The sequence below is a fragment of the Rhinopithecus bieti genome, unplaced genomic scaffold, assembly GCF_001698545.2.
Source record: "Rhinopithecus bieti isolate Rb0 unplaced genomic scaffold, ASM169854v2 scaffold_36448, whole genome shotgun sequence".
Lineage (NCBI taxonomy): Eukaryota > Metazoa > Chordata > Mammalia > Primates > Cercopithecidae > Rhinopithecus > Rhinopithecus bieti.
In genome coordinates, this window is record NW_016815304.1 from 137,800 (window position 1) to 152,596 (window position 14,797).

General features: G+C 48.0%; 1 protein-coding gene across 1 annotated transcript in view; it reads right to left on the minus strand.

Annotated features, from left to right (window-relative positions):
* LOC108515904 (collagen alpha-1(XXII) chain) overlaps nt 1–14,797 on the minus strand; it is a 184,218-nt gene that overhangs the window by 136,766 nt on the left and 32,655 nt on the right. Inside the window, exon 3 of the mRNA XM_017853085.1 lies at nt 12,437–13,003. Within this exon, the coding sequence (XP_017708574.1) occupies nt 12,437–13,003 (567 nt within the window). The remainder of the gene's footprint in view (nt 1–12,436; nt 13,004–14,797) is intronic.

The following is a 14,797-nucleotide window of genomic DNA, read 5'->3' on the forward strand; positions in this document are numbered from 1 at the left end:
TGTGTGTGAGTGTATGTGTGTGTATGTTTGTATGTCTGTGTGTATGTTTGCATGCCTGTGTGTGAGTGTATGTGTGTATGTTTGTATGCCTGTGTGTGTGTGTATGTGTGTGTATGTTTGTATGTCTGTATGTTTGCATGCCTGTGAGTGTATGTGTATGTTTGTATGCCTGTGTGTGATTGCATGTGAATGTTTGCATGCCTGTGTGTGTGTATATGTATGCCTGTGAGTGTATGTGTGTGTGTTTGTATGCCTGTATATGAGTGTATTGTGCATGTGTCTGTATGCCTGTGTGTGAGTGTATGCGTGTGTATGTTTGTGTATGTTTGCATGTCTGTGTGTGTTTGTGTGTGTTTGTATGCCTGTGTGTGAGTGTAGTGTGTGTATGTTTGTATGCCTGTGTGTGAGTGTATGTGTATGTTTGTATGCCTGTGTGTGAGTGTGTATATATGTATGTCTGTGAGTGTATGTGTGTGTATGTTTGTATGCCTGTATATGAGTGTATGTGTGTGCATATTTGTATGCCTGTGTGTGAGTGTATATGTGTATGTATGTTTGTGTATGTTTGTATGCCTGCATGTGAATGTATATGTTTGTATGCCTATGTGTGAGTGTACATGTGTGTGTTTATATGCCTGTGTGTCTATGTGTGTATGTTTGTATGCCTGTGTGTGTGTTTGTGCATGTGTTTGTGTGGGGGTAAATTCAAAGAAACCAGGGTCAATATAATCAAAAGGACAGACAGAACACATATCTTACAGCAAAACAAGTCACCTAAAACCTACAGCTTTGACACTTGTTTTCCTTCAGTCTTCCAGTAACTGCAAAGTTGTGTCAGAAGCATCACAATTAATCAACCACATTTCTTGGAAATCCCCAAGACATCGCATAACCCCACACCCCTACTCATTCTCTGACAAGTGTAAAACAAGTTCTGCCAGGATAAGGTTAGCTGCAGGACATGAGAGGCACTCAGAAGTGCAGACTTCCTCTATGAATTTCATTACATATATGCACATTTATATAGAGACATGTATTTATATAGGGATTGTCTGTGTTTATGCATCTGTCCTTTTACAGCGACCTATTTAATTGTCGCTATATTTCATCTCTTTCTCAACTCAAAACGAAAACCCCCATGTGAAATGCAGAGTCTCCATGCGCTGAAGGCTTGGGCATGGCATGACCCTAGTCGATGAGATCGTCACACCTGTATGGTGCAGTCTCCACTTTACTTGGGATGGCACCAAGGACAGAGTGATGTGGCTGGCACAAGGTCCCATGGCCAGGCAGCGTTGATTCATATCAAACCTCAAGCCAATTCTAGTTCCACTGGGACATGAATCTGTGTCCAAAACCTAGGAGGGTGTGACGCTTTTTGAGAACACATGGCTAACCCCTAAAAATGGGAGGTAGGGAAGTATCTGTCATTAGATGTCACACAGAGTGGGCAGCTGGTCATGCATTTTGACCAAGACATGGAAGGGAAGAGAAGAGGGGCCCTCTAAGAGGAGCCACACCACTCAGCACCCCAGGGAGGAAACTGAGGCCCCCACAAAATGTCCTAGCCAAGGGCACCTCAGGAGCTGGAGGCAGCAACTCCAGATTCTCAGTCATCACCTCAGAGTATATTATCAAATGTTGGCAAACTCCTGTAAAGGGCCAGATAGTAAACACTTTAGCCTTTGGGCCATGAGGTCTCTGTCATAACGACTCAACCTGCCATCCCAGTGTGAGAGCAGCCATTGACAGTACACTAACAAGTTGACATGGTTGTTGTCCAGTAACACAATTTGTAAAATTGGTTTCTGGCCAGTGATCTGGCCTTCGGGCTGTAGCTTGCTGTCCTCTGAATTCAATCATGGAGGGTCTTCCGCTCCTGAATGGACTAGCTCCCATACAGAACTCAAGACAGGTGAACTTCTCAACTCTGTCCAACTCCCTCCCTGTGACATGGTGCTCAGATATAGTCACGGTATTGCCAAGCACTTTGATTTGTGGCATGTTCTTTTTTATATAGACTTGCCATAAAAATATTAATTAGGGTAACAGTAAGAACCACAACTTGGTAACTATCTACCAGATTGGTAACTATCATTTCAGATTACAGACAAGGAAACTGAGGCTCAGAGAGGTGAAGTCCCTGACTGAGATCCCTGGCTGGCAGGTGGCAGACCTGGGATTCCACTCTAGCCCCACTGACATTAGACCACAGGTCTTAGCAATGACATGTGATAACAAGAGTTAACCTGTGATTTGCACTGATGTGCCAGGCTGCAGTGGGAGCATTTTATGTGTGTGTTCCCTCTGCTCTAGAGACTAGGTAGTATTATTATTGTCTTTATTTATTTATTTATTTTGAGACGAAGTCTCACTCTGTCACCAGGCTGGAGTTCAGTGGGACGATCTTGACTCACTGCAACCTCTGACTCCCTGGTTCAAGCAAGTCTTCTGCCTCAGCCTCCTGAGTAGCTGGGATTACAGGCACACGCAACCAAGCCCAGCTAATATTTGTATTTTTAGTACACATGGGGTTTCACCATGTTGGTCAGTATGGTCTCGATCTCCTTACCTCATGATCCGCCCACCTCAGCCTCTCAAAGTGCTGGGATTAGAGGCGTGAGCCACTGCACCCGGCCTATTGTCTTTATTTTATGTGGAAAACTAAAGTTCGAAAGACTAATTTGTCAAAATAAACAAGAAAGCCTGGATTTCACTGAAGCTTTTAGACCTGAGTCCACCCACTGAAGATGAGGTTATGAAATCACAGCCTCTGAGGAAGAGAGGAACGGATTCAATCCCAGGCCTTCCCTGGGTTCTCATCCTGTGATCCTCTCATACATCCCACGTCAGGGGTTCTCAAAGTGGGTAACATCACTTCCAAGGGGGGCAAAATTCAGTTTGGGAAGGAGTGGGAGAGAATCTTAGATATCACAATAGCCTTAGGCCCTCCAAAGTGCTACCCTACCCAACAGCACACAGGGGTATATAATATATGTATGCTATTGCAGTTTCAGAGAAGGGGGATAGCTAGGAAAAAAATATTTACAGAGGCTCCTTTGGGGGTAGATAATAATAATTTAAAAGTTGAGAAACACTGTGCCAAGTGAAAGATATTTAACTTGATCATCTTCCTGAAAGTATATATACATAAATACACACACAAATACATCATGTGTGTAAATGTATACAGTAAGAGTCCACACTCAGGGCCATCACTGCACCAACAATTCCTCTGGTATTGACTCAATAGATCCTAACACACTACAAGGTAGAGAGTGTCAACATTGTTCTCCTCTTTTTTTTTTTTTTGGAGACAGAGTCTCACTCTGTCGCCCAGGCTGGAGTGCAGTGGCATGATCTCGGCTCACTGTAACCTCCGCCTCCCAGTTTCAAGCAATTCTCCTGCTTCAGCCTCCTGAGTAGCTGGGATTATAGGCATCCGCCACCACGCCTGGCTAATTTTTGTATTTTAATAGAGATGGGGTTTCACCATATTGGTCAGGCTGATATCGAACTCCTGACCTCAGGTGATCCACCTGCCTCAGCCTCCAAAAGTGCTGGGATTACAGGCATGAGCCACGGCGCCCAGCCCAGCATCCTTTTCTTACAGATGAAGAGACCAGGCAGAGAAAGCTTATGTAACTGGCCTAAGATTAACAGAGAGGAAGCAGACAGAGTTGGGAGGCCCAGCTGGGTGATCTGGCTCCAGAGGCTGTGGCTTAACCAGCTTCAGCCACTGGTGGAGCTACTTTGACTGTGGAAACCTCTTCTAGGAGTCCACCTGCAGGAATAATTCCCCAGGTGCATAAGGAGCTCAGTACAAGGAAGTCTCATATTGCATTGTCACAAAAAACCATAACCTGGAAGCAAGATAAATTACCATCAATTTGGGAATGATTGAAGAGGTGATGGTGCAAGCTCCCCCAGCCAAAGGAGACCTGTGCCATTGAGAATGAGATGGGCTGCACGCCCTGGTCTGAAATGCGCTGACAGCGAAGCATTTGTGTCACACAAGCTCCTTGCTTCTAATACGTGGGTCATACAGTTTTAGGCAGAGGCAGGAGTCAGTGACATTAACCCAGTGGTTCTAGGGGTCATCTCCAGGCTTAGGTCTGGCTGGGCAGAGTTAGAAGACTATTCTTCTTCCTTGAAGTACACACATTTAGAATAAATGATGAGGGAGTTTTAGTTTTCCATCATTTTCAGGAATTTTCACATAAAATTTCACAGCACATAATCATAATTAAGTCATTCAATTACAATTTCTATTTGGTGACCTCAGTCCTAATAAGCCTCCCAAGAGGAACTCCTGGTGACCTGCAGCTGGAGGGCAGGGCCTGGACTGACTGACTTCTTGAGGCTGACATGGTCCCAAGTGCCAGGCCACAGACCTCTACGTGGCGGCTCCAAACCCACAACCCACACTGCTGCCCATCCCTCCCAGCCTTCGGGTCCACCCAGAGGGAACAGCTGGGTGGGTCACTTTGTGGTCACATACATGTTCCCAGATGTGTGTGTGGTGTGTGGGATATATGTGCTGCATGTGTGTATGAGTAGTGTGTATATGTGTGGGGGGTATTATGTGCCTGCTGTGTGTATGTGGAGGGTGGCACATGGGGCCATACGTGGAGTATTATGTATGTGGGCACATGGATATAATATGCATGTGTGTGTGATGTGTGTGCATGTGGTGTGCGTGGAGCGTGTGTGTGGTCTGTGTTTGTGTGGAGGGTCTTATGTGCATGGTGTGCCTGCGTGTGCGTGTGGAGGGTTAAGTACATGGCCAACAGTGTGTGGAGTTGTGTACATTGTATGTAGGTAGGTGGGTGGGTGCATCTGTGGTGTCTGTGTGGGTGCTGTTTGTATATACGGTGTGTGTGAATTGTGTATGTGTATGTGGTGTATAGCATGTGTATATAGAATGTGTGCTGTATATATGTGGTGTGTGGTGTGTAGTGTGTATGTGGTGTGTGTGTGCTGTGTGTAGCCTATGTGCAGTGTGTGTGGTATGCATGGTTTGTGTTTCTGTGGGGTGTGTGTGCTATATGTAGTGTGCAGTGTGTGTGGCGTGCATAGGTGAATGGGTGTGTATGTGAAGTGTGTGCATGTGGGGAGTGTGGCGTGTGTGGTGTTTGTGCACATGTGCCCATATATAGAGTGTGTGTATGTGGTGCATGTGGTGTGCAGAGTGTAAATGGTGTTTGTGTATGTGTTCATGTATGTGTGTGATGTGTATACGGAGTGTCTGTGGTATACATAGTGTGTTTATGTGCAGTGTGCAAAACGTGTATTTGCATGTGGTGTGTGGTTCATATCTATGTGGCATGTGTGGTGTGTGTAGTGTTTATGTGTGTATGCATGTTGCATGCATGGTGCGTGTGGCATGTGTAGTGTGGACAGTGTGTGTGGTGTGTGCATATGTGGATGTGCGTGTGAGTGGGTGTGGTTTGTGAGGGGTGTGTGTGTATGTGCTTCTATCTAGGGTGTGTGATGTGCCTGGTATGCATGGTGTTTGTGTGTGGGGGTGCGTGTACGTGGGTGTGGTGCACCCCGAATTTACCGTGGAGTCTCAGGCTAGGCAGAGGGATGTGGGGACAGAGGTAGGAGTGTGACCTGGAAGGCATGGTCACAGGGGGTGATGCCACCAGCAGGGCCATGCCCACTTTGATTCTTGTACAAAACTCCTGTTTAGAGGGAGTCAGTGCCTAGAATTTCCCAGGCCAGACATGCCACCCAGACTTGCCAACAGCCAGCCTCCCTGCCGTCCCCTGGGACATGTGTGGCTGTGTCTTCAAAGGGAAAGATAATTGCAGGGGCTCTGAGGTAGGCCCTCTTCCCGCTGAGGGAAGACTCAGGGCTGCCCCCGGATGCCCCTCCGAGCTGTGTGAACTGGGAAAGGTAAGCCCCATGGCTGACGCTCCAGTCCTGCCTCCTACAGATGGGAACAGTCCCGCTCTCCTGCTAAGCACTGTTGGCTGCCACCCCACCTCCACCCCAGCCATTGGGCTCCTCCATCATGTGGAGTCCACTCCCACTCAGTCCCTTGGTGGTCCCTGTTCCCCAGGCCTGGAACTCAGCCTGTCAGTCTTGGTTTGCACAGTTGTTTCACACCATTCCAAGATCAAGGCAACTTTTCTCTCCTCCAAGAGACCCAGTTCCCCGTGTTTCTCAGCTTTTGAAGCACTTATCACCACATGAAATGACCTCACCCATCACTTGATGGACTGCCCCTCTCCTTTCCCTTCTGGAAAGTGTCACCCTAAAAGTGGGATCATATACGTTGCATACCTCTGTAACTCTCACACTTCAGAACAGTATCTGAAAGACAACCGAAGCTCAATGAATATACATTGAAAAAATAAGTCAATAATATGTATAAAGAGTGGGTAAAAGCATCCAGTGTTGTGAGATATTACCTGTAAATGTTTATTTAGTCCATTCCCAACTATATACATAAGTTGTATTATTTACTAAAGGTGTTTTGAACTACAGAAAGAAAAAATGTGCACAATAGATTTTTAAGTGAACCTCATAATGAATTTATTTGAAAGGTTAAGTGCTCTGCCTGCTAACTACAACAGAAAGCCAAGGAGAGCCCCTCCATCAGTGTCAGCGCCCACCCGCTAGACTAATCTCCCTGATCACGGCCACAAACCTGTCTGCAAGGAGGAACTGACTCCACATTACAGGTAACTGAGATGCAGGGGGCTAAGTCAACTGCACAGAATGACACACTCGTCAAAATGCAGAGCTGGAGTTTCAATGCTGACATTTTCCCAGGGAGAACCACAGGTGAACAATAAAATGGGAAAATTAATCTCCTCAGACAAAAGAAGCCTCCCTCTATTCCCAGCCTCAGTCGTATTGGCAAGTGTAAGCACCCAGGAGTCAAAACTTTCATTAAATAAGAATAGAGCTAACTATGAACATATCCACAACAGGGTGGGAGTGGGGAGGGGATGACCACACATCCGGAGAGAGAAAACACCACGGGAGCATGGGAGAGGCTCCTTCTTTGCCCTAATCCAGATCAACATCTCAGCCCAAGAGTCCAAGCGCAAAAGACAGGATGCAGCAAGGGACTCCCTGGCTGTGGGGACAGGAGAGAGAGGACCACCATAGCGTGCCCCCAGAATAGAAGTAGGTGGAGGCTTTCTCGGCCGTGGCCAGCTGGCATTCCACAGGCTCACTTACAGTGACCCGATAAGCTATATAAAGCTCGTTTTGTGGCCACGACAAAGCCTAGGGTGGAGAAAACTCTTAATTATAGCCGATGCTCTGGGGCTGGCCTTGTCCTCGGCCTCCACCCCACACACTGCAGGAAGCTGAGGCTGAGGGTGCATCCCCTGGGAGCCTCTGTCAGGCGATGGAGAAGCAGAAGTTGATGTCGTGACACAGACGCACTTCCCCGAATGTGTCCAAAGACAAGGAAACACATGGCCACCAGCATCACGGCAGACCTTAGGGAAGGCCACTGGGGAGGCCAGCGATGACGCCTGAAATGTGCCTGTAATAACACTGGCCTTGTGTTACTGTGTTACTGTTGTTACTGTTGTTATTCCATTCCTCAGTCTGCTGATACTTGTTTTCATTTGTAAAATGGGGATAATGATTTTTTTTCAAGTTCGTTTCAGTCATTCATTCAACAAACAGCCACTGGCCACCAGGTCTGAGCCACATCTTTCTAGACACTGTGTAGTTTGATTATTAGATATGCAGTAAGATTCCAGAAGGATGGTTGAAAGCACTCACTCTTAGGCAGTAGGTTCTGACCAAAGAAAGACTTCTACACCTGTCCCCTGCAATCCTGGACAGGCCACTGAGCCCCTATGTGCCTCTGTGCCACCAACCATAAAACAGCCAGCCTGCCTTCTCTAAATCTGCACCAGCCTTCACAATCTAACCATTTGTCTCTGTTCACCAAAGTGTGAACACATTCAATATTTCCATTATTATTGGCTATAATTTCAGATTTGCTTCATGTTCTTATCCTTTTCTTTGGTGGGGGTGGGGTGGGGAATAAAATAGATCATTGCCCATGAACTTCTAATGTGCATAACACAACAGCAAGCACAGAATTAACTGTCAGGCCACTGCCCTTGATTTCCTTTAAACAATATTTAGGAGCTCATCCTACATACTAGTCTCTGCTCTAAGCACTGAGGTACCACAAGGAACAGACTTTGCCCTTGTGAAGCTTATATCCTTGTGTGTGAAGATACACTAAGCAGGTAAACTAATGCATATATAAAATTACACACTCTGTTATGTAATTGTCTGCCATTTTCCTGCTGCCCCAAGTAGACAAGAGTTTCCCTCGCAAGGACAAAGAGGATGCCAGATTCACTACTGCATCATGGGCACCTGGCCTGTGTCCAGCACAGAGGAATCACTCAATGTGCTTGTTGAATGAATGAATGACATGAATGTTTACTATAATGCATGACTGTTAATGAAGGAATGAATAAATGAGATCGAATCAAATGGCTGTTTTAATGCATGGTTGTTGAATGAATGAATGAGTTGGATCTAACTGAATGATTACTACATCAAAAAAAATCCTGATATTTTTAGTCTACCATTTTCCAGTCATTAATAAGTGGCCCCTGTTGAGAATAGTTCCTCCTCAGGCTGTTAAGTCCCCCACAGGCATCCTCTGTGTACCAAGAGATTTCTGGTGTTCAAATTCTGCCATGCTCCCTGATTCAATCTCACTAGCTGCTTTCCAATATGTTACTATTAGCTCTTTTATTTTGTTTTGCTTTGTTTCTAATTGAAGCAATTGTAAGGGGATTTCATTTTGTTTGTAGCCAGAATAGACCAGGCCCTCTTCATCTCACAGCTGTATTTACAAAAACTGATTCCCTTTAGATGACTGAGCATTCACTTAAATCTTACATCTATTTTAGGATTTTGGAGAAGCCCTGTCTTCACAGAATCCATGAGCTTTTCCTGACGAGATCAGGGCGGACGTGTGTTCTGGGCTGGCCTGCGTAGGTTTCCCTTTCTCTTGGTAACAGCTCACTGGTTTTCCTTCATGTATCAAATCCCTTTCCTTGAGGGAGCTGGGCTGGGAACTAACTCCACTCCCAAATGTTAAACAAGGTCTTGTGACAGGCCCAAAATATTCAACCTATTTCCACTCCCAGACTAATGATTGGTGTAGGGACAGTCACATGACCTACCCTAGTCCAATGAGACCGAGTGCCAGGCCTGCTGGGTAATAGTCTCTTCTCCTCCCGGGTTTGCAGGCAGACATGGCTCTGAGAGTCACTGAGAGGTGTCTTGCCATGATGTCCCCAGGTTGCCCTCCCATGTCGATTCTCTCCCTCGGCCCTGCTCATAGCCCAGGAGGCCAGCCACTGTGACTGCATCACTTGGCCTTCCTTGCCAGGCTAGTGGAAGGAGCAGCCATGCAAGAGCATATAAGGGGCAGGGGCTTCTTTCTTGCTGCCTCTCTGCCTGTATGTTGTGGTCTGGCAAGAGAACTGTATGCCTTCGTGACTAAGGGTCCTACAGGGCCACCCAATCTCAGCCCTCATGGACTCTAGTGACACACTCTATCCCTTCTCAGCTGGCTTCTCCCATCACTAGTTCATGCGTACCTCAGTATCCCTTGTTGATCTCACCCTCCTCTAAATAAAACCTTCATCAGAGTCTCTTCACTGAAACCCATTTACCAGTATAATTCTGATACATAAGTCAAGCCAAGAACAGAGTTAACACCAAGACAGAGGTACCTGGAAATGGAGAGTGGAATGAATGGATCAGGGTTTCATCGCTTGAAGCTGCCTGACCTCTGGTCTTTCAATTTAAAATGATAATATTAATAAATTTGCTTTACCAAGGTCAATGATGGTGAAGCCCGTGTTCTGGAGGCACGGGGGAGAGGCCTGAAGTCTGAAGGCCTGGGTTCTGTTCCCACCCCTGGTGTCTATTAACTGTGAGGTACATCCCAGGGACTTGACCTCTCTGGGGTTGTCTCTGCCATTCTCAGAGCCATCCCTGGGCATGAAAGAGCTTAAAAGTCTAGAGTTGTCTCTGCTGAGATCCAGAACCACTCTGAACCAAAACTGTCAGGATGGCAAAAACAAACAAACAAACAAAAACCAGTGGGAAGGATCTGGAAGTAACCTGGTTTCCCAGCACTCTGCATCAAGGGGTTCTGGATTCTGGAATGACAGGTAGAATTCATTGTTCCTGAGCTACCACATTGAATTTCTACTTCTTAGCTGGGACTGTGACCCTGTGCCTAGATCTCATCTGCACAGATTTCTGATTCATCCAGTACACACCTCGATCAATCCCATAGCTCCAGGCCTGCCTGGGCTGTCTCCTATCACTCCTCTTTCCCCACCTGACCCATCCCCTCTCGGGCCTACAACTGAGGGCCCAACACGCCTTGAAGCTGTGCCTTCCATGATCTCAGCATTCTGTGTGCTCTTACCTATATAAAAGACAGAATCCTTATCCTATGAGGTTGTGATACGGGTCAGTGAAGTCACTTATGGGAAGTCCACAGCCAATGCCTTGCATACTCTAGGGTAGATTACCTTCACTTAGACTTCTGGGCATCGATTTCCACCTCTGTAACATGGGCCAAGTCATCAATGCTGGATCTCTCCCAAAACACAGTTGTCTGAATTTCTCCAGCAGTCTTGTGAAGGGCCTCCCTTTGTCCTGCTGTTCAGTCACATTCCATTCCCCACAGAGATCTGACCATGTCACACCCCTGCATAAACCCTCCAGCATGTCTTCACCTTAGCATACAAGGCCCCCCTTTATGGGGACCCTGACAATCTGGCAACACCCAGCAGCCCTAATCTCCCTCTTTTCCCCGGCTGCATGGGCCCATCATGGTTCACTGACCATGTCATGGCATCCCTTAATCCCATTCCAACTCATCCTTCTCAATCCCATGCAGTTCATGCTCCTCCTCTGAATAACCTAAGCACCACTTCCTCCAGGAAGCCCTCCCTCATTCTCCATATCCCCACACATACCATAGCCACACATGGACCTGGCTGCCTGTGACTTTATTCAAGTTTACCTGCACAGTACCATATTCCCTTTTATGTGTCTTTCCTGCCTTCTAGACTACGAGCACCCTAAGAATGGGTGCTGTGTCTTATCTTTTTCTGTAGCCCCAGAAATCAGCACAAGGTCACACAAAAAAGTAGATAAGTATCTGATAAGTATCTGTGGAATAAATAAGTGGAGATTAAAAGAGCCAACACAGAGAAAAGGGTCATACTGTGGTACAGCAGCCTAGAGCCACCCCAGTTTCAGAAATGGTTTAGCTGTGTTCTCACTGGGCTGCAAGCCAGGCACAGCCACAGGATCCGGCCCCTGCCTCCCCTGCTGAGTCACACCCAGCTGCTCCCACCGCCAGCACTTCCATGCTGCCCCAGCCCCCCAAGGCTTTCCCTGCCCCTGGCCAAGGTATAACCTATGGCTTCCCAGTCAGGGGTTGTTCAGTCCCCTGCAGTAATCAGAAAGACAGAGGCTGAGCCTCCACACTCCACCTGACCAGCTTCAAAGCATAGCTCCTGCTAGGTCTGGAGGAGAAGGTTACTCAGCAGCCACTGTGACCCAAGAAGGACAAATGTCACCCCAATGCAATAGGCAGAGGCAGAAGCTGGAGACAGTATGGAACATGAGAAACCCACTTCACCCTTCCTGTCCTGGGGAGGGGGCTGTCCTCAGAATGACCCCCACTAAATCCTGGAGGTCAGGCTTCCAGGTCAGAGCCCTGGGGACCATCAGCTCTCTGCCTCCCCTCGCCCTACCCCCAGCCACAATCAACAGATTCCAGACAAATAAGCTAGAGGCCTTGGGTTATCTCAGAGGGCACCGGGTCAACAGCACTTGGCCTCTGGGATAAGCAGTTCCTGACTGTGTCTAAATGACTGACTCTGGGCTGCTGGGAACAGCTGACGGAGTCTGTATGTGCCCATTTTCTTCCATGATCCCTTATCACAGCCCCTTGGGAGACCCTGCTATATGCCCAGTGCTTCAGGCCAGACTTTGCATGCACAGTTTCTAGCTTTCACAGCTCTGGGCAGTAAGTAGAGGATGTTCCCATATCAGAGGTAAAGATGAGACACCAAGTATCTCCTAGGCGGCAGGCTGGTTAGAACCCAGCCCTCTTTCATTCCAAACCCCTTCTTGCCTCCGCTGGCGACCTCTGCCTCTGGGTGGAAGAAGACATCGCATCTTCCTGACAACAGGAATGCCCAGGGGGTGCATGTGCTACTAGGTTCCCTGTGTGGCCAAACCCAAGAATGCGGGTTCCCTCTGCCTCTGCACCTGCTACTTCCCCCCGCCTTCCTGGAGCCAGCCGCAGGGTCCCTATCTGCCCAAGGACCCTCCCGTGGGCTCAGCTGGTGGCGTCACTCTTGGCAGGGGTCACGTGGGGCCCAGGCGCACTCACTTTCACACAGACGGCGCCGCAGCTTGCCCCGGATCTTGTCGATGGCATTGAAGTCGGACACGTGGAAGACGTGGGCGGACTTGGGCTCTGAAGCGATCTCCTCCAGCTCCTCCTTGAGTGCCTCGCCCACGCCCACAGCGAAGATGCGGATGCCAGCGCGGTGGGCGGCCGCCGCGGCGTCCAGCACCAGGTCCTGGCTGCGGCCGTCGGTGAGCAGGATGGCCACTTGCTTGTAGGCGCGGTCCCCGGGGCGGCCTCCGGAGCGCGGGGAGAAGCTGAGGGCCGTGATGTAGCGCAGCGCGTCACCCGTGTTAGTGTTGCCCCCATGGTAGGCGAGGCGCCGGGCGGCTGCCTTGACCTCCTCCCGCGAGCCGAAGAGGCCCAACTCGAAGGCCGTGGTGGGCCGGTCACTGTAGCGCACGACCCCCACACGGGTGCGGTCGGGACCCACCTCGAAGGTATCCACCAAGTTGGCCACCCACTGCCGGACCTTCTCAAAGTCCTCCTTGCCCACGCTGGAGGAAGTGTCCAGGAGGAAGACCAGATCGTAGTGGACACTTTTGCAACCTGCAGGGGTGAGAGAAGGGGTGGCATAGGGCAAATGGGCATGGAAAGGACACTGTCCTGGGGCATAAAGGTCACTGGGGTCACACACACCTGCTCAAATGCCTACCTGCCCTGTTTCTCATGACCCAGGGGCCCTGGGCTGCCTGAAGGGCCCGAGCCTCAGTTTCCAAACCTTCAGTTGGCAATAATGATGAGTTTTCCCCAAGACTACTGTGAGGCTCAACTGACAATGTGTAGCATCACATTAAAATGATTAACAGCCACCACACACAGCACTATGCCCCAATCTCTTCACTTTTATTTTGTTTAAAAGGTAACTCCATTTTTTCATTATTTCTCAACCGACCACAAATAATGCATGCCCATTTCCGAGAAGTCAGAAAATGCAATCAAAAGATGTTTAGATGGCCAGGCGCGGTGGCTCACGCCTGTAATCCCAGCACTTTGGGAGGCCGAGGCGGGTGGATCACGAGGTCAGGAGATCGAGACCATTCTGGCTAACATGGTGAAACCCCATCTCTACTAAAAAATACAAAAAGTCAGCTGGGTGTGGGGGCAGGTGCCTGTAGTCCCAGCTACTCCGGAGGCTGAGGCAGGAGAATGGCCTGAACCCAGGAGGCAGAGCTTGCAGTGAGCCGAGATCCCGCCATTGCACTCCAGCCTGGGCGACAGAGCAAGACTCTGTCTCAAAAAAAAAAAAAAAGTTTAGATGTTTTAAATGCCCGTATTGCCATCTACACGGAGATAACCACTATTAAAGCATGGTATATATACTTGATTATTTTTTATTTCCATATAATTATTAATAGGAATGGGACTGTACTAGACACACTGATACTTATGCTGTTCTCCCCGCATTTAGTTATAAGGTAGAAATCCATTTCTAGTTTGATCATGCCGGTTTCCATGGCTGCACAGAGTCCTCTGCAGGGATGAACATAATTGATTTAGCCAGCACTCTCCCGTTAGATATCTAACGACTCAGCCCTTTAAAATCAGATAATACAAGAGGAAGTGTTTTCCAATCTCTAGAACACTGCACAAATATACAAGAAACTATCAAGAAGCCCTGGTCTTAAGGCCGGGCGCAGTGGCTCACGCCTGTAATTCTAGCAATTTGGGAGGTCAAGGTGGGCAGATCACTTGAGGCCAGAAGTTTGAGACCAGCCTGGCTAACATGGCAAAACCCCATCTCTACTAAAAATACAAAAATTAGCCAGGCATGGTGGCTTATGACTGTAATCCCAGCTACTCAGGAGACTGAGGCACAAGAATCCTTTGAGCCGGGAGGTAGAGGTTGCAGTGAGCCAATGTCGTATCACTGCCCTCCAGCCTGGGTGACAGAGTGAGACCCTGTCTCAAAAAAAGGAAAAAATGAGCCTGAGTCTGACTCCTCCAGAAGGTGGGGTTTGGCCACCCCAACACAAGCAGCTGACCAGGCCTCTGGGAACACCAGGCACAAACATTTGGCTATAAAAACAAAACTGAACAAAACAAAACAAAAAACCACTTTGTTGAAATAAGAGATTGGAAAAGGTAAAATGGTCTGGTAGTGGCCTGGGCGCATGAGAGTTGGAGGAGAATGCACCTGCCTGCTCAGCAAGTGACCGTGGATTTGTCACACCCTTTCTCAGGGGCTTTGAAGCCTCATAAAGGAAGGTATCTTTTTATCCACCAATTCCAAAGTTAGTGATTTATCCCAAGAAAACAATCAGATAAATGGGGAAAAAAAAGATGTATAAAGAAATTCACAGCAGCATGGCCAAAAAAAAAAAAAAAAAAAAAAAAAAAAAA